At 38.5% G+C, this 21205-nt stretch overlaps 1 protein-coding gene across 1 annotated transcript in view; it reads left to right on the top strand.

Moving 5' to 3' along the window:
- The window catches only part of plekhh3 (pleckstrin homology, MyTH4 and FERM domain containing H3), a 154986-nt gene that overhangs the window by 11539 nt on the left and 122242 nt on the right, over window positions 1-21205 (top strand). Inside the window, exon 2 of the mRNA XM_057860785.1 lies at window positions 11496-11554. Within this exon, the coding sequence (XP_057716768.1) occupies window positions 11496-11554 (59 nt within the window). The remainder of the gene's footprint in view (window positions 1-11495; window positions 11555-21205) is intronic.

Genomic DNA, 21205 nt, shown 5'->3' with positions numbered 1-21205 from the left:
ATCGTATCGTATCGTGAGGTTCCCAAAGTTTGCTACCGCTAGTCTGAAATGTCAGCAATGAAATGGTCAAAAACATGTTCATGGTCAGTGGTTCTCAAACATTTCACAGCAAGTACCAACTCAAAGAATACTTAATTCTCTGAGTACCAAATGTTCTCTTGTACTTATAATACTCAATTCCTTCTTTAGGCTTTATCACTTTACCTCTTGGTTGCAGGAACCATTTTACCGACTCTGGTATCAATGTTGGATGGAAGCAGCGCAAGGTTCTTTTTGACAGTAAATTGGCAGCGTCTGAGCAAAACTTTGCCAAAGACATATATGTCGTCCTTAATAGCAGTTTGTGCTTCTAGTTGATCATTAATGACCTTGTGAGGGAATCAATGCACTTCCTCTAATCCACTTTCCTGCAGGTCTGACTCACGCCGCCATGCCCCGGATCCTGTATCAGTCAATAGTTCATAGTGAGTCCTCAATTAAGACAACAGTCGAAGCACTGCCAGCCAATTTCATCAGCTGACCTAGTCTTTAGCAGCATAATTCATTACGCTCCCCGCCAGCCCCTCCCCGCCAGAATACACACTTTAGTTGATGGTGTTTGCCTTTCCTTGGTGTCAACAAATAGGGAAGGGGGGGAGGGGGGATGTTAGTTGGAGATTCCAGGGAAGTCCGACTGATTCCCAGGCAGTGTCCCTCGGGTCCACATCGCTCCGCCTGCCCCGACAGCTTCATTTTCCTGCGCGGTTTGATGAGACGTTTTTGTACAGCGGGTCAGACCTCCCTGGGTGTGTGTATATCGGGCCTTATAATTCTGAAAGACTACAAGGATGACCACAGTGACCTAAAGTTCTGGTGGAGTCTCACACTTTCAGAACACCCAAAAACTATTACCACTGTCTCCAGCTCATTGGTTGACGTTTGTAGACGTTAAATTCATTTGAAGTGGGAAAGACAGCCTCCCACTTCAAATTAATTGGACGTCGACTACTGTAGTGACAAACTTGAAATAAGAAACTGCAGTACCGCATATTGCCACTGGAGGATGGCTTCCAAACAGAGTAATCTTATATAGAACGAGTGTTGTTTTTGGCAGCCCTTTTTATATTAGTCTTTGTCTTTTGGACAAAGGGTTATTGTTATCATAGGCTTATTATTCTTATTCATATTTGTGTCATTTCAAAATGGTTTTGTCTTGGTCTAGTTTTAGTCAACAAAATCTCATACAAATTTTGTCTAGTTTTATGCGCCAGTTACTGAAAATATTTTTGTCTGTAAACTTCAACACTTTCACATTCAAAGTTTTAGTCCAAAAATAAATAATGGTTTCCAACAATTTCGAATGAACATGGAGGGATGGGCACATTTTGTAGCGTCAACAATGACAACGCCAACTTCAGCATTCGGGAATTCGCAGCCAGCCCTGTTACTTTAAATGGATTGGACATCTACTATTGATTTAAGAGCTTTAAAGTTCCTGTGACAGGATAAAAAAAGTCTTAAATAGCATTGCTATGTGAATTAAAATCATATTTTGAGACGATTCGACTATATACAACTATTTGGCAAAGCGCAGATGACGAGAAATGAATCTTTTAATCAGCTGTTTAGCCCCGCCTGACATTATAGCGCTCTAGCGTCCCCAGCTGGATGATGACGTCAGCAGGGTCACGATTACAGCTGATTTAGAATTCAACCCATTGAGGGGAAGATTCAAAACGAGGAAAATGCGACAGAGCAGCAAAATTTCAATATTGTTTCAATCTCTGTGCACCAATATTTTTATAGGATATTCTTTTTATCTAAGTATTCTTCCCCAATTGCTAAATAAATGGTATGATCCTGACGAATAACAATCGTGCTACAGGGCAAAATTACTGCATAATGGTCAAAACCGCCGACTTCTTGCACCTCCAAACGGTATTTTATGCCACCGGCGATAGTCCGGCTTTTGTCATTTCTCGTCTCGCAGTGCTCATCGCCAGGGAGAAAAGGAGAAACGCTGAAAACGTAACCAAAACAGGAGGAGTATTATCAACCACAAAATGCAAGCCACCTCCTTATTAAAACATTTGCCATGATCCCAGTATTTCACACTTAGAGCAGTATAGTTTACTTTGTGTGTGTGTTGGGGGAGGGGGGGTTGTCAGCGCGTATTTCAGAAAATGTTCTGAAAAAACCCTGAAACCTTGAAGTAAACACTTGTGTTGAGTGATTATGTCACATCACCCAATAAAAATAAGTTGTCTGATACTCGGCCCTCAATTTGAAGTGCACTGTTCAAGCCACTCTTGCTGTAAATCATTTGTGTTACAATGACATTTTTGCACAGTGGCCATAGCAATGTTGTTCATTGTTCAAGTCATACAAGCCGTTTTAAATATATATACTTGAATGCTTGTGGTTTACAAGATATTTTTTTATAATTAATGTTTAAACTGAATGTACAAATGTACAAATATGTTTAATTGAAAGCTGGTAAATAAATCAATGAGAAACTGGTAGTTTGTATTTCATGCATTTATTCAGATTTTTCAAATTATATAGCAGTCCGCTTGGGCGAATTTATCATCATTACGGCCGTCAAACGATTAAAATTTTTAATCAAATTAATCACAGCTTAAAAATTGATTAATCGTAATTATTTGCAATTCAAACCATCTCTAAAATATGCCATTTTTCTGTAAATTATTGTTGGAATGGAAAGATAAGACACAAGACCGATATATACATTCAACATACTGTACATAAGTCCTGTATTTGTTTATTATGACAATAAATCCACAACATTCTTTCTGTTAAAGGGATCCACAGATTGAAAGACTTGTAGTTCTTCAAATATAAATGTTAGTACAAATTATAGTACTAATTTTATATGTACAACCCCTCTTAATGTTTTCATTTTTAAAAAATTCTGTAAAAGTTTAATCATCAATCAAGAAATAAACTAGTAGCTCGCCATTGTTGACGTCGCCGAGCGTTGACGTCACAGTCGTTCTTCCACAGTGTCTTTAACTTCGTAAGGTGGTGATTGAAATACACCACAAGGTGTCAATGGCGAGTTTTACTTTACTTAGAAATCAAGCCAATGAGTGTGTTTTGTCCCTTGACTGATAACATAGCTCCCTGTTTTTGTTTTTTTTTAGACTGGGTCTATTGTGATTCACTTTCATTTGAGTGCTGGCTTCACAACGTACGAAACCAATGATAGTTTGTATATTGTGACTAAATATTGCCATCCAGTGTATATGTTGAGCTAAACAAAATGTTTGAAAGAGTTTGACCAAAGTCTGAGTAGGTTTTATGTGTATTTTGCATTGCTATTTTGATAGGGAATGCCAGCTTTTCTTTTTGTGAACATTATTTTTTTTGAGAGATAGGAATATTAATTTTGTTGTGCTTTCAAAAAATGTTACTTATGTTTGTTGTGAAGGAGTTGCCGAAGCTTATGCCAATAAACGGCGCGGGCCATGAACGCCTGTGTCCACTGCCTTTCTCTGCCTCTTAGCTTTCAATGTGCTAAAAACGGCATCAATGTAATCTGTTTGAGGCAATGCATGAGCGGGTCATTCCTCACATGCGTTAAATGCGTCAAATATTTTAATGTGATTAATTTTTAAAAATTAATTAACGCCCGTCAATGCGATAAATTTGACAGCACTAAACATCATTTATCGTTATTGAGGTAAGACTGCTCAAGTCGTATTAAGTACTTAAGGCCATATCACACAGCCCTAATTACTGTATATAAAAGGGATCCAGGAGGCCATTTCTTTGCACACTTGAGGCTTTTATGAAGCATAGCAAAACTTAACATATTCCAAAATAAAAACAAAAATACAATCTCACGTCCTGCGTTGGGACTATTGAACGTGCGCACTTTGCATTGGCGATGTTCAAACAGTATATTGTGCAGGCCTATATTCCAATAATGCTTTTTGATGTATGGACATAGAAATATTGTTCTATCAAACAACAGTTCTTTTGGCTTAAAATACAACAGTTTATTTTAAAGAGGAGTGCAAGAGCAGAAACGAATTTTTCAGTCTTGTCTGTGTTTTCTGCCTTATATTTCTTAAATGAAAATTCAGGCATCAAAGGCTTAATAAATTCCCAGGCCACAGAGTATTTGTTCTGGTAGTTAATAAAAGAAGGACATTGATTTTTAAAATGGCTATTGATGGCAATAGATTGGACACTAAGGCTGCAACTAATGATTAATTTAATAATTATGATAATCGATTCATCGGATGAATGTCCCTTTTTTCAATTACCTTCACAATTTAATTGTTTTAGGCAGGATGTGAGTAGCAATGAAGACTTTTCTTCACAAGTAATATTTTATGACAGCTTCCGGACTTAATTGTAGTCTACAACTGTTTTGGTTGAAGTACAGACAACTTGTTACAGTTTTTAATAAAAGTTTCTGAGTATAAAACAGAGAAAGAAATTCTCACTGCACAAATCACACAAAAGTCCTGTTCATGTAAAGAAAAAAAAGTGCTGCTGATTGACTTTTTTTTTTCTTGTGGGCAAAGCGTTCATATAAATTGTGTCAATTTGTGTCATTTATTTTCTTTAAACAAACTAAACAACAAAATTGAATAAGGAGGAGGAAAGCTGTAATGAATCAATTTTCTTCATCAAACAGTTGTTCATTAATACAAACTAAATCCAATTTTAAAGCACGCTCTTGTATGACCATTTAAAGTTTGGGTAGGAGTTTGTGTTGAAAGCTGTCATATGGATGGGTTTATGTGTGTGGTTTCTTTATAAAAAGAAATGAGACAACTTTACAATCTAACAACTGAAGTGCTTATATGCAGGGGTGCACATAAGTGGTCCGCATGCGCGCATGCGTACTGGACGTAGACAAACGCGCTGGCCCTCAACGGCTTCCATACGCTTTTGCGTCCCGATGGCTGACCCCTGTATTTGCGGCGGACACAAGAAAATAACTTCTCAAAATGTCGAAGAGGCAGGCCACACTGAGTAATTACTTCCGTGTTCCCCCACCCCCGTCAAAAGACAGACAGATGACAGAGACGTCACCGGAGCTACCGGAAAATAAGGACTTTTGCTGAAAAGTGGCTACAGGAAGTACCATGGCTAGAAGCAAATCATGCTCGCACGGAAATGCGGTACAAAATGTGCCGTGAGAATCCCAATGTCGCCGATAAGAGCAGCGCATTTTATGTAGGGTCAAAGAATTTCAGCCATCCAAATTTTGAAAAGCACGAAAAAAACAGCGCATGTGGCAATTAAGCAAACTATCGATGTCAAACAGGACCCCACTCGCCCTATGGACAAGCGGCGGAATAGGGCGGAATAAAGGTAATGAACAGCGACATGCACTGACAAACGTGTTTTTGCTCGCATTTTACAAAGCTAAACATGCACATGTTCAATGAGGTCTTTTGAGGAGGACATCCCACTTTTAAAAAGGCTTGGAGTTAATGTGGGAGCCGCATAATGCCCTTTATTTTGAATTGGTGCTTTTTATTTCTTTACATTTCACTTCAAAGTAATGGCAATTTTGTTGTGCCAGTTGATGTTAATCAAGCATTAATTCTTAATATAATTAATTAAAGTTAATTGGCTCTAAGTAAAGCTTGTCATAAGTTTATCGCATCAGGCGGGTCGGCTCTCAAGCTCAATGAGGACCAAGTCACATCTCCAGGTCCTCCTCTGAGAACCTGGGCAAAAAAATTATGTGCACCCCTGCTTATATGATTCTCCATAACACAATACAAATGGACACTTAAGACACTGATTGGCATAATCACTAACTAGCTTAGCGCGCCGTGCTAATTAGTAATGTCTCATCAATAAACAATACAATTAGCTTCATTTACTCGCCTCTGACGGAGGCACACTGGATCTAACAACACAAAATACAATCTAACACTTGACAATTCGTAATATTTTTAATTCAGCAACCCAACCTGTGTGTAGTAGTGAACTCTCTCTCTTGCCCTAATCACTGGCGCGGGCGCACAGCCTCACATTACACACAAACAAGTACCCAAAAGGGACTACTCATAGCTCCTGGCAAAAATCGATGATCAAATTCGTTGGCAACAGTGTTGTTTTTGACAGCCTTTTTAATTTTCGTCTTAGTCTTTTGAACAATAGTACTTATTAGTCTTAGTCATATTTCAGTCATTTCAAAATGTCTTTGTCTAGTTTTTCCTGACGAAAACTCATGACTAATTTAGTCTAGTTTTAGTCAATGTTTATTCAGTGTTTTCATCTGGGAAATTTTAAAAAATAAATGAAGGTCTTCAACTATTTTGAATGAACATTGACAGACGAGCACATTGTAGCTTCTACAAGCATCAACAAATATATAAAAAAAACTTGGTGATAATACGCAGTCAGCAGGAATACAGTATTTTCAATTAATTATACCCATCTGACACCACGAACTGTATGTAAAAAAAAGTTTCTGAGTTTTGAGAGGACGCTCGCCTTTAGCACTAGCCTAATGCTAACGGGAATGCTATGCTCACGCTACGAGTTACAATTAGTGTGTGATCATCACTCAGCACAGACCTTTACAGGCTAAAGCAACATTGCATATTCTCTCTTGCCAAGATAAGAAAACACATCTTACCGTGTGTGTTTCATAACAAGCAATGGGGAGACTGGAGGTTACACAGGTTAGTTGGGGGGGGAGGGGCGCAGCACATCACATGATTGACACAACTAGACACTACATTGTGAACATGTGATGAAAACTATGGCACATTTTCGTCTCGTTCTCATCTCGTAAGACAAAAACTGGCATTCGTTTCATCATGTTTTAGTCTCCGAACACACGTTTTAAGCTCGTTATTAAAAATGTTTTCGCCGACGAAATATTTTAGTCATAATCATCGTTGACGAAAACAACACTGGTTGGCAACTAATTCCCACCCAGTTAAAATGGATCCAACGTCTATTGCCGACATTGGTACCTAAAGAGTGGAAAAAAAGTAAATTAATAATACAAAATAAATAAAATATGTTCTGCTATTTCCTTTTTTAAAGAACAATTTAAAAATCATTTTGAAAAAGAAAAATAATGCTGCCCCCTGTTGTCTGCGCTCGTCACTTTACTCTATTTTCATATTGGTTTCCGTTGCGTCTCCACCTCACCACCTCCAGGCCACACATCTGTTCTCTGGGCCGACACTGGCTGAGCCCAAGCATTTCCTCATGGTTACTCAGCCTCCCAGGAGAGCTGGAAAGAGAGAGCGGGAAGGAGGTTGGGGGGGAGCAGAATGGAAGCCTGCCACGGGACGAAACACATCACGGCGTCTTTCCCTCTCTCCTTCCATGCCCTGCTCTATTCTGGAATGATTCATCCCCGATTCGTCCAAGGGGGAGCTTTTGCCAAGGCTCTGCATCGCACGCTATCCTTGTTCCTCATCCCACAGCCCATTTACTACACTGACTACACCGAGCATTGTCACGATCTGGTTGGAATTACGCACAGTACTGAAAGCCTTTAACCTGAGCCTATGGTTTATTGACGCACGCTTGGGTTTATATTGTGGAATTACAGCTTTAAAATCAGTGTCGTGACGAGCGCTCATTTTCTTGTAGGCAGACTGGTTTTCTTCAAAGTAATTGTCAGCTTAGTTCCATCTTTTAGAACTAGGGTTGTCAAAAGTATGGAAACTTATCGGTGTTGTATCCGGATGCAATATTTATTGCAGAAGTATTGATACGCAGTTATTTTATTTGTTTTGTCACCAGACATTTGTTGTCATGGGATAAAATTGATTTTGCGCTACTCTTGATTAACCTGGTATTTCAGATTGTTTCATATATACTGATACCTCTACTTACAAACGTCTCTACATACAGAATTTTCAGGTAAAGACACACCTCAGCGGGAAATTATTGCCTCTTGTTATGAAAGACATTTTGGGATACGAAAGACGTACATGGACGTAACATACTAAGAGCTGCTTTGCTATTGGCTATTGCCTAGCATTTCTGGTGTCCAATTGGCTAAGCGGGACCTCTACTGTATGTGTGTATCCCAACATCCTCTGCATTTGCCCCTCGTGCTTGCATTAACTTTTATTCTTTTCTTAATTCTTGTTTTTTCACATCATGCACAACAGATTTTTATTGTGCAATAATCTAATTATAACATGTATTTGTTTCATATTTGATGCATTTTTATGCATTATAAAAGATGGATGTCTGAATTTGGGGGGGGGGCTTGGAACGGAATAGGACATTTACCGTAAGTTTCAGACTATAAGCCGCTTGCCTGGCACGGCCAGACTGTTCTCCCTGTATTTTTCAAACACTGTGAGAATAGTCTGGAACCCACCTCCTTAACGGCCTCGCGAACAGTACGAAATGATCCATCCAATCAGATTTGTTTATTTGCTTGACGTATTCTTAACGAGCAACGTCACTCTTCCGCGTCGGAAGTCGTCTCTGTTTGAGTGGTTTTAGTTAAAGCAGACAGTTTTTTCATCTGTGTGATTTTGACAAAGATCAGATCACATTTGATGGTGATTTTATGCAGAAATGTGAGGAATTCCAAAAGGTTCCGATTCTTTTTCATACCACTGTACATCAAATTGTTTCATAAAATCAATTTATCGCACAGGCCTCTTTTAACATTCGCAGCAAGACGACTTTCTGACTCGGTTCGGTTGTTTTTGGCCATCTGCTTTGACGTTTACGGTACCTCTCCCTGAGTTAAACATTAATCCAATCTCTTCCTTCAAGCTCCCCTTTGCCCCCTGATTCATAAATATATCACAACTGAATAGGAGCCTATAAATTGACAGTTCTTGTTTAGTCTTAGTTATTTTGGAGTCACCCGCAATGAAGTGGTGGCATGTTTTTGCAAGGCAAAGGGCTATACTTAGACTAGTTTGCCCAGTAGTAAAGTGCGGTGTGTGTGTGAGCAGCATGTGGGCCCTAGCGCTGACCTGGATAGTGTTTCAGGTAGAGCAGCAGCCTCGGGTTAGCTGGCCCATCCGAGGCTGAGGTTCAGGCCGCGCTTCCGTAATACAGAGTCAGACCGCAGGGACAAAGTGTGGTGCCCTGCCCACTGGGTAACGGCTCCAGATTGTGAATAAGCCTTCGCTGATGTCTTTTGGGGTTTTCCAAGGTCATCTTGGGAATGTTTCAGAGCTAAACATTGCTTAGAAAAGTAATCCTAGTTTTGGACATGAGATCCGTGTAAAACTGTTGGACTCGTCTGGTATGTCATCCGTTTTGGCCAGTGGTCAAATTTTGCTATGAAGAGTGGAAAACTGTACTTGTTGGTTAAAGAAGCAATTCATTGTTAGGTGAAACAAACCAGTATGTGCTAGTCACGATATGATTCATGATACAAGGCTCATTATTACAATAATCTCACAATATCAGGAAATCATTCTGCGATATTCTACACTAAACAGTAAAACAAGCTTTTTTTCATCCCTGTCACGTGAATTGAAATGGGTATCACGAGTAGACGTCCATTTGAATTGAAGTTTGTTCATTTGCTGCAATCCCTCTCACTTCAAATGGGTTGGACATCTATGGTTGTCAATTGAAGCCAATTAGTTAATTTTGCGGCATTTCAGGTCTTTTTTAGGGCTGTTAAAATTATCGCGTTAACGGGCGGTAATTAATTTTTTTCAGTTAATCACGTTAAAATATTTGACGCAATTAACGCACATGCCCCGCTCAAACAGATTAAAATGACAGCACAGGGTTATGTGCACTTGTTACTTGTGTTTTTTGGGAGTTTTGTCGCCCTCTGCTGGCTCTTGGGTGCGACTGATTTTATGACTATGAGAAATATGTAATTATTGACATCAACAATGGCGACCTACTAGTTTATTTTTTGACTGAAAATTTTACAAATTTTATTAAAACGAAAACATTAAGAGGGGTTTTAATATAAAATTTATATAACTTGTACTAACATTTATCTTTTAAGAACTACAAGTCTTTCTGTCCATGGATCGTTTTATCAGAATGTTAAAGTTAATGCCATCTTGTTGATTTATTGTTATAATAAACAAATACAGTACTTATGTACAGTATGTTGAATGTATATATGTCTTGTGTCTTATCCTTCCATTCCAGCAATAATTTACAGAAAAATATGGCATATTTTATAGATGGTTTGAATTGTGATTAATTACGATTAATACATTTTTAAGCTGTGATTAACTCGATTAAAAATTTTAATCATTTGACAGCCCTAGTCTTTTCATGTTGATTTTCTATCACATGCTGTAGATTTTGGGGCATTAACGGGTCACTTCCTGTCTATTTTTGGTTACTGAACAGGAAGTGACCTGTAGATGCCCTAAAATGAAGTCGTGACCTGTAAGTACCCCAAAAAGACTTGCTGTGAATGCTCCGATTTCAGTAGCATTGATGGCACTACATCCAATCCACTTAAACTAAAATTAATTGGATGTCTAGCGCCGTTAGTGGCAGCAAATGAGTTAACGTAGACACTGTTCGAGTTGAAAGTTTTGCTAGCAATCCTTTGGTTCAGTTTTTTTGTTGTTGTTGTTTTTGACTGTTTTAAAACAATGCATTGGTTCTTGGCGGGAGCATATCAGTAACATTTTGGGATACAAAGTATCGCGATGTATCACCATTTTGATATACAGTGTTATGAAAAAGTATCTGAATCTTTTGGAATTTCTCACAATTCTGCATAAAATCACCATCAAATGTGATCTGATCTTTGTCAAAATCACACATATGAAAAAACAGTGCTTTAATTAAAACCACCCAAACATTCATAGGTTTTCATATTTTTTATACCACTGTAGCAGCATATCCTCACGCAAAGTAAGTTAAATTGATAGAGTGTTACGGGTAGTTGTTCTGAATGGCTAAATTAACTTAATAATAAATAGATACAGATAAATAGATTTTTATAATCGTGTAATTTATGTTTTACCACTGACGGTCTGCTTTTTGACAGGCAGCCCCATTTATCGAGTGACGCCACCGTGAAGTCAGAACAATTTTTTTTTTTCTTCCCGACTAGGGCCTCCCCGTCTGAATGGCAGTTCTAATATTTTTTCTTGGTCGGAGGCTGGAAAACTCTGACTTCTCACATTCCTCGAATGCAGCAGTAGTACTCCCTGATCCCGATGATGTAATATTATGCCATATCAGTGCAATGCTAGTCTTTACGTTTGAGCCAAAATATGTATGCTGTGGTGCTTCTGTTTGGAGTTTTAGGTTGGAGCACTACTTGATAGTCTTTAAAAGTAAAGGCTGTGGCAAAATTTCACATTATTTTCACTGTCATTTTAATGTCAATTGTAAAATCAAGTGAGTGGGGGAAAATCTGTCATAATTGTTGTATAAATAATTTAGAATATATTATTTGGTGGCATATAGATATCGTGAACTAAAATGACTCATATCATGACAGATTTTTTTCCATATTGCAAAAGCTTCACAGCCCATTACAGTTATGCTTTTCTTGACGCTTTGTCTGTTCTCTCTTCTGTTTACAGAGTCCAGTCGAGGTGATTCACGTTTCTCAACCGATTTGTACAGCCAATGGGACAAACGGGTAAGTTGCAGAAAAGTGGAAGTCGTCAACCATACTTCCCTTCGTAGCGCATGTTATCTCATGATGCCTCCTATCTAAGCACGTGCTCACGTGTGCAAACAGCAAATGCGCATTTGCGCATGTACTGGCATCGGTTCTCCGTTGTAAAACACACATACACGCACCGATCCTCCATTTATTTTGACTGTAAAGGCTCGCTTGTCTGTCTGGTCAACTTTAACCATATGGTATTGTAATAGCACAAGTGTGACGTGTTTAAATTTAAACTTTTAAACAAATGCCAGTTCCTAGCGCCTACTATTCCCTAGCATATGATACAATGGAATGTCATATTTCAGGTGGTGGAGTGACCTAGATAGAGAGCAAACAATGAGTTTTAATTAAATTAAAAGACTTTATCATGAATAGACATCCAATTTATTTGAATCGGGAGCATGGCAACGAATGAACATACGCTGCCGTACCTCCCACTTCAAATAGATTGGACGTGTAGCGTAAATGGCTAAGCTGGCAATCCAGCTCGACTTCCGCCATGTACGAAAGGCGAACCCCAGTTGAAGTGAATAGAGCACAGGCGTTTAGCTTAGCTGTAAGCTAGTGCACTCGACGAGTAATTACTGCGCATATGTTACGTAATGAGCATGCAGAAACAAGCGACAGACAAGGCAATTTTAACTAAAAAATAAATCATAAAAAGTCAACAATGAAGCACCTGCAGACATGATTAGAGTTGCAGCTATCGATTATTTTAGTAATCGATTAATCCATAAACTTGTGTGTTCGAGTAATCAGATTAGGAACATTTAATGCGTTGCGGAATAATTTTAGGAGACAAGGGCTTGCCAAGATTGCACTTTCAAAAGAGCATTAAATGCGAAAAAAAAAATTAAATTCCTGATTGTTTCTTCAAACTATGCAGAATTGCACTTTCATTTGAAAATAAATTCAAATCTTAGCCTCAAACGGAATGAAAAAATAAATAAATGAGGCTCTAAGTACAACAAAAGAATGATTGGCTAACTTGCAAAGCAAAGTCAGCTAGCTTAAATGCGATAAAATTCAATTTTTATTTTGTATTTTTTATTTTTTACAATGCTCTTAACAAATCGTTCAAACACATATTACCACAAAAAAACTGCTGGCAAAAAGTATTGGCACCCCTACAGTTCTGTCAGATAATGCTCAGTTTCTCCCTGAAGATAATTCCAATGACAAATGATTTGTTACTAATATCTTCATTTATTTTGCTTGCAATGAAAAAACACAAAAGAGAATGGGGGGGAATGAAATCATTATCATTTTACACAAAACTCCAAAAATGGTCCAGACAAAAGTATTGGCGCCGTTTGAAAAATCATGTGATGCTTCTCTATTTTGTGTAATTAACAGCACCTGTTACTTACCTGTGGCACATGACAAGTGGTGGCAATAACTAAATCACACTTGCAGCCAGTTAAAATGGATTAAAGTTGACTCAACCTCTGTCCTGTCTCCTTGTGTGTACCACATTGAGCATGGAGAAAAGAAAGAAGACCAAAGAACTGTCTGAGGACTTGAGAACATAATTGTGAGGAAGCATGGGCAATCTCCTCTTGTGAGGAAGCTACAAGTGCATCTCCAAAGACCTGAATGTTCCTGTGTCGACCATGCACAGTGTCACCAATAAGTGTAAGCCCATGACATGGTGGCTAACCTCCTTAGATGTGGACGGAAAAGAAAATTTGACGAGAGATTACAATGAAAGATTGTGTGGATGGTGGATAAAGAACCTCGTCTAACATCCAAACAAGTTCAAGCTGTCCTGCCGTACAACAGTACAGTACGGTACAACAGTGTCAACGCCCGCTGCGAAAAACGAGGGCCGTGAAAAACAGTGATCCCTCGTTTTTCGCGGTTAATATGGACCAGAGCCCGCCGCGATAAGTGAAAAAAAGCGAAGTAGCGCACCCCCCCAATAAACAACAGCATAGTAGTAGAAAAATGCTTGGCTTTATTATATGCTTCATTGAGTGAGTCCACACAAAAATCTGCTCAAGCTGCTCACATACACACAATGAGTTGCCACAGCAACTGTTTAACAAGTTAGACGATGATTGGCTTATGCAGCACTTTGAAGTTTGTCTCTGGCAACATTAAATCCAAACGTCTGTCGATCATTGTTAACTTTAATAAGCAACTCCAGTGCATGCCTGACGAACAAAGAGCAGGGAGGGAGGGAGAGTTAGACAACGTGAACGAAAATCCGAGATGGTCTGAGGGCGCGACTTTGAAGCGTGAAGTAGCAAGGGGTCCCTGTATAATATATATGTCAGATTCACTGTTGCTAGAGGCAAATGTATCCACCCAAATCAATAAATCTAAATGCAAACACTTTCACAACAAACCACTACAACGCTACTCTATTTAAACGAATCCTCGAAGCAGCAAAATTTGATTCAAAGCGTTTTTCTAATCGAATTACTCGAGTTAATCGATTAATCATTGCAGCACTAGACATGACCACTCTTCCATGATGCTATTTTTCGGTTAGCTTCCCATGACAGCTACAAGAATGTCCTCCTTCCCCCGTTGATTACTTCCACTTATGTTGTTTCCTAGCTATGTTGTACATTGTAAAACGTATATATTTTTGTTTCTTTTGGCAATATCTTTCCCGCATCCCGTGCTGTGGTTTGTTGATACGGATTGAGTCAGAGGAAAAATCCGAGTAAAACCACAGAACACCAAACTGCTCTTGTATCTTATAAATGATGAAAGTCAGACCGGGTTGCCAGGCTAGTCAATGATAACTAGGGGTGCACGATATCCACTTTTTGAAACCGATATCGATAACTTCCTGCTCCTCAATGCCAATACGATAACTGATAACATATCAAATCAAAATTGTCCGAAATGCATGTGTGATACATCTTTGGAAAGCTTAAAATCTCAATTTTCTGGGGTGACAAAAATTTTGAACAGGAAGGCATTTAAAAAAAAAAAAAAAAAATTAAACAGTAAAACCCTAATTAGAGGTGAGAACACGCGGAGCAGAATTAAAGACGCCACGATTTTAACGCGACATTATCGCGTACTTACCTTGTTTCGATCCAAAAACTCCATGTAGCATGTATCACCGAGTGTCAAGACACAGCTGTGAATGGCCACAGCCGGATTCTGTGGGGATTTTGTGGGTGAAACATAGCAATATAACAAGGGTCGCGATGCAGAAATCGCAAACAACAAGGAGTGGTTTATTTTGTTTTTCATATAGTTACCCTTTTAAACGTTATTTTTCCATTTTTTTTGTTTGGATCGATTATTTATCTAACATATCGGGGAAAATGTGACAGAAACAAAAAAAATACAATTAAGCGATAGTTATGAGGTATATATCGGTGACTTTTTTACAGACGGCAAATTTTTCATTGTGACGTAATTCGTTTAAAAGTTTAAAATATGCGAGTGAATAATTTTTTAAAGTCGTTTCTTTTTTTAAACTAAAATTTAGACATCAATTTATGATTCTATGCTAAAAATGACAGACATTTTGAATAATAAATATAATTACTTACCTTCTTTTTATGGCTAGGTTGAAACAAAAGTTTTTGAACACCTATAGATAAAAAAATACAAGTGGTGGATTTAGTATAGATTTGCCTTTGCCCTATCCAGAATTTTCATGATTACATGAACATTATTATAATGAACAAAACAAAGACAAAATCAGTTTTGACTTCTAATAAGGTGCCCATATTCATTTTTTATTATTATTATTTGAGTCGATCACAATCAATCAGTCAATATCACTGACGATGTGTTCCCCTGAACAATGATCACTGAACTAAAACACACATAAACTCAACAGGTATTGTGCTTTTTCAGCAGATAAAACATTTAGTACAACAGGAGAGAAGACCTTTGTGGTCTTGGTCCATGAAACAACTTTCTTAACCTGGCAATTATAGGACAGCGAGCCTATCAATAACCAAAAGGCCTCTCAAAAACTTGTAAACATAACACTGTAAAAATGCAAACATTTGCTAATTGCCATAGTAAGGTTCATAAGTCAGTGATGGAAAAATGCGGCTTCTAGAACATTAACAAAACTTTACATACTGGCAAAAAAACAGGAGAGGAAAAAAATGCACACATCCCAATCCACCGACACCGTGCCAAAAATATTGTATATTATCGGGCCTATTATAGAATGTTATGGGATTTATCGGGATGACGTCATAATTCCTATTATCGGACCGATAATTATCGTGCACCTCTATATAACCTGAGTGATAAAAATCAGTTTTTTTGTCAATCAGCCAGTTATGCAAGCGCATGTAAACACGTTAAAACACCCGATTTATTCACCACTTTAACACAAAACAGAGAGAGCACTTTCAGAGCCAGATTTTTTGGGTGACTCATTGGGCAGTTGAGGGCGGTTGAAAATGCGTATCCTGCTTTACTGTAGATGATTAGTGCCATGCTGTGATCTCAGACAGTGATGTGACCAGAGTCTATCTCTGGCATCGTGCCCTTTATCGTACACCACTATCCACCCCGCCCCTTGGCCCCCTGTTCCTACCCACGCTTCCCTCATTGACAATCGCTCCTGTACATCTGCAGACTCAAAAGACGATGAGTCACAAAGCTCAGCTCGTTGGGACTATCAAGCACATCAAATGAAAAGGAGGGAGGCAGTTTTAGGACGTTGCTTCATACTGGAAGGGAGGAAGACTTAACTGTCGAACTGGACGGGTTTATGCGTTTGTTTTCCACTCTTAACCCTGTATAGGCCACTAATTGGCTGCAAGTGACAACGCTAATCCATTTGAACCGAGAGAGCTATTCCAGTTTGAAAAAATTAGATGTCTAGTAGTGACAAACTCATTTCAGTTCACAGCAGAACACCACATGATTGAAAGTCTTTTAAGGCTCTAACAACTAATAGTTAAATACTTTGGATAAAAATCAATGAATACATTAGGTGCCGACAAATTTGATAGTCAATTTTTACTGGTATCTATGAGCAGTGCCGTTTGGGTCCTTTTTTTGTGTGTAATGTGAAGCTACTCACGCGCGCCAGCGATTAGACCAAGAGAGAGAGTCACTGCTACACTCAGGTAGTTGCTGAATCAATAATATTTATGCGAGCGTTGGGTTGTCTTGAATCGTGTGTGTTGTCGGATCCTGTGTACCTCCGTCAGGGGTGAGTAAATGGCGCCAATTGTATTGTTTGTATTCTTTGTTGATGAGGCGTTACGACTCAGCACAGAGCGGTAAGCTACACTGCTGGCCAAAAGTATTGGCACCCTTGCAATTCTGTCAGATAGTGCTCAATTTCTCCCAGAAAATGATTGCAATTACAAATGCTGTGGTAGTAATATCTTCATTTATTTTGCTTGCAATGAAAAAACACAAAAGAGAATGGGAAAAAATCATTGTCATTTTACACAAAACTCCAAAAATGGGCCGGACAAAAGTATTTGCACCCTTTATAAAATCATGTGATGCTTGTCTAATTTGTGTAATTAACAGCACCTGTTACTTATCTTTGGCACATAACAGGTGGTGGCAATAATCAAATCACACGTGCAGCCAGTTAAAATGGATTAAGGTTGACTCAACCTGTGTCCTTGTGTGTACCACATTGAGCATGGAGAAAAGAAAGAAGACCAAAGAACTGGCTGAAGACTTGAGAAGCAAAATTGTGAGAAAGCATGGGCAATATCAAGGCTAAAAGTACATCTCCAAAGACCTGAATGTTCCTGTTTCTATCGTGTGCAGTGTCATCAATAAGTGTAAAGCCCATGGCACTGTGGCTAACCCCCCTAGAAGTGGATGGAAAAGAAAGATTGACAAGAGATTACAACGAATGATTTAGCGGATGGTGGATAAAGAACCTCGACTAACATCCAAACAAATTTAAGCTCTCCTGCAGTCCAAGGGTACAACAGTGTCAACCGGTACTATTCGTCGACATCTGAATGAAGAGGGACTCTATGTTAGGATACCCAGGAAGACCCCACTTCTGACCCAGAGACATAAAAAAGCCAGGTTGGAGTTTGCCAAAAGTGAGAAAGCCAAAAAAGTTTTGGAAGAATGTTCTCTGGTCAGATGAGCCAAAAGTAGCGGTTTTTGGGAAAAGGCCTCAATATTGAGTTTACAGGGGAAAAAAATAAGGCCTTCAAAGAGAAGACACAGTCCCCACAGTCAAACATGGTGGAGGTTCCCTGATGTTTTGGGGTTGCTTTGCTGCCTCTGGCACTGGACTCCCTGACCGTGTGCATGGCGTTATGAAGTCTGAAGACTACCAACAAATTTTGCAGCATAATGTAGGCCGCAATGTGAGAAAGCTGGGTCTCCCTCAGAAGTCCCAAAACACACTTCAAAAAGCACGGAAAATGGTTTAAGGGAAAGCACTGGAGACTTCTAAAATGGCCAGCAATGAGGCCAGACCTGAGTCCCATAGAACACCTGTGGAGAGATCTGAAAAAGGCAGTTTGGAGAAGGCAGCCTTCAAATCTCAGAGACCTGGAGCAGTTGGCCAAAGAAGAATGGTCAAAAATTCCAGCAGAGCATTGTAAGAGACTCATTGATGGATACCGGAAGTGGTTGTTTGCAGTTATTTTCTCTTAAAGGTTGTGCTATCAAGTATTAGGCTGAGTGTGCAAATACTTTTGTCCGGACCATTTTTGTGTAAAAGGATAATGATTAATTTTTTTTTTCATTCTCTTATGTGTTTTTTTCATTGCAAGCAAAATAAATGAAGATATTACTACCAAAACATTTGTAATTGCAATCATTTTCTAGGAGAAATTGAGCATTAATTGACAGAATTGCAGGGGTGCCAATACTTTTGGCCAGCAGTGTAGTTACGGATTATGCTAATCAGTGTCTGTTTTGTGTTTTGAAGAAGCATATTAGCGCTTGAGTTATATTGTTAGATAGTGAAGTTGTCTCATTTCTTTTTATAAAGAAACTGCACACATAAACCCATTCATGTAACAGCTTATCTAGCGCCTTTCAACACAAACTCCCATTCAAACTGTAAATTGTCATACAATACAGTGTGTTTTGAAATTGGATTTGGATTATATTTATGAACAACTGTTTGATAAAGAAAACTGATTCATTACAGTCTGCCTCCTCCAAATTCAATTTTGTTGTTTAGTTTGTTTAATGAAAATAGTCATTGACAATTTATATTAGTGCTTTGCCCACAAGAAAAAAATGTCAATCAATGTCTGATTTGTGTACTGACAATTTTTTAAATATATTTTATACCCAGAACTATTATTGAAAACTTTAACAAATTTTATTTATTTAAAACTGTCTCGAGGCAGGGGCATGGAGGACCCAAATGCAAGGAAATGGAGAGGTAAGCCAGGGTGGTGATCATCTCAATGTTTTAATGACAGATAACAAAAACAAAGTACAGTACAACCAAAAGTCCAAAAAGCAAAGTACCAACCAAACTCAAGAGGAGAACAAAATACTGGGTCAAAACTTATTTAGTCGGAAGAACAACAACACGAGGGCTTGGATGGAGAAATAGACGCAACAATGACTGACAGCACATGGGGAACTTAAATACAGACACGGGGTAAAAAGACAATGAGGCACAAGTGGGTGACACAAGAGGCAAGACAGGAGCAGGTACAACAGGTTAAAATAAATGGGTGATCACAAGGACAACACACTAGGGCACAAACCTAACAGGACATAACTCAAGGCATGACAAAAACATTAGAATTAAATACAGTTAAGTCTGGAAGGTCCATAAAATATAATATTTAAAGGAAATAGTCATCTATTTTGTCTTCATTGTTACTTACAATATGCCTCAAACAGCTTCAAGTTAAATTGTAAAGCTAAATGAAAAGGCGAGATTTATCCAATTAATCGATTATAACGGATATCATCATGAATAACACCAAAAGAGTACCTCGAATTTAAAGAAAATAAACCTGAGAGTGTGATTGGGGGCAACAACAGAGTTTATTTTTCGTGGAAATGCATGAAATCAACAGGAAGTGACAAAATTGAACAGCAAATTGCTTAGAAATGACCCAAAATATACGGAAAGTGACTCAAAATCAATAGGAAGTGACCCGGAATTAAGATTCAATCAATAGGAAGTGACCTGAGGGAGTTTACCGACCAAGAGAGCAAAGCATCCCCACACAATTGTCAGACAAAGTGATTTTTTAAAATTTATAAATGTATTTATTAGAACCAAAAATATTTTAAAAATCCAATATTAATAACAAATATTAAAATAATTATGTGATCAAAACTAATTATATTTGAGTTTTTTAAATTAACAAAAAAAATAGTTACTAGCCCTTTAAAGGGTTAAAATGTGGCGGCGACAGCCTTGGGCACACGTCGTAATTAACTTTTTAAAGGCTGTGTCAAAAGGCGGCTCGGCTGTAATCATGGGTGCTGAGAGATGAGATTAGAGAACGCTCGCACTCGGTCATTACCTGGCCAATGACGAAACACGCCCACTCCTGGCCTGTGTGGAGCCAGTCCAGATTGATAAGTCACCACATTGGGATGCAACGCCTCCATTATCTACAGTCTCATAGCACACACAGCACAGCTCATATTTAGTCTTTAGCGGGTCATAGTGCGGTACTTTATGCATTTTGCAGTGGTTCCATTTGCAAAGGAAATTTCCCTACATTCAGTCAGTCATACAATTCTATAGGAATCCAGCATTTCTTATTTGCTGTTTTCCATGGCTTTTAAAATTATTTAAAATATCTCATTGACGGCAGTAGATGTCTAATCCGTTTGAAGTCGGAGGATAAGCAGCGGATGAATGTTCATCTACCAGTGATTAACTCATTTAACCCTTTAAGGTCTGGGCCAATTTTGTCCCATTTTTTTATTTTAATTTTCTCACATTTCTGCAAAAACTTATCATCAAATGTGATCTGATCTTTGTCAAAATCACACGGATGACAGAACAGTGTCTGCTTTAACTAAAACCACCCAAACATTTATAGGTGTTCGTATTTTAATGAGGATAGTATGCAAACATTGACAGAAGGGGGAAAATAAGTAAGTGAACCATCACATTTAATATTTTGTTGCCCCCCCTTTAGCAGCAATAACTTCAACCAGATGCTTCCTGTGGCCGCAGATCAGTTTGGCACATCAATCAGAACTAATCTTGGCGCATTGTTCTCTACAAAACTGCTGTAGTTAAATCAAATTCCTGGGATGTCTGGCATGAATCGCTGTCTTTAGGTCATGCCAAAGCATCTCAATGGGGTTCAAGTCTGGACTTTGACTTGTCCACTCCAGAACATGTATTTTGTTCTTCTGAAGCCATTCTGAAGTTGATTTACTTCTGTGTTTTGGATCATTGTTTTGTTGCAGCATCCATCCTCTTTTTATTTTCAACTGTATGACAGAAGGCCTCAGGTTTTCCTGCAAAACATTGTGATAAACTTTTGAATTTATTCTTCCAATAATGACTGCAAGTTGTCCAAGCCCTGAGGTAGCAAAACAGCCCAAAATCATGATGCTCCCTCCATCATGCTTCACGGTGGGGATGAGGTGAGCTGTTACATTTTTCCTCCACACATGACGTTGTGTGTTACTCCCAAACAATTCAACTTTGGTTTCATCAGTCCACAAAATATTCTGTGGAGTGTC

This window comes from Corythoichthys intestinalis, chromosome 16, assembly GCF_030265065.1.
Source record: "Corythoichthys intestinalis isolate RoL2023-P3 chromosome 16, ASM3026506v1, whole genome shotgun sequence".
Classification (NCBI taxonomy): Eukaryota; Metazoa; Chordata; class Actinopteri; order Syngnathiformes; family Syngnathidae; genus Corythoichthys; species Corythoichthys intestinalis.
Note: the sequence above shows the minus strand (reverse complement) of the source record. Positions and strands in the feature narration are given on the sequence as shown.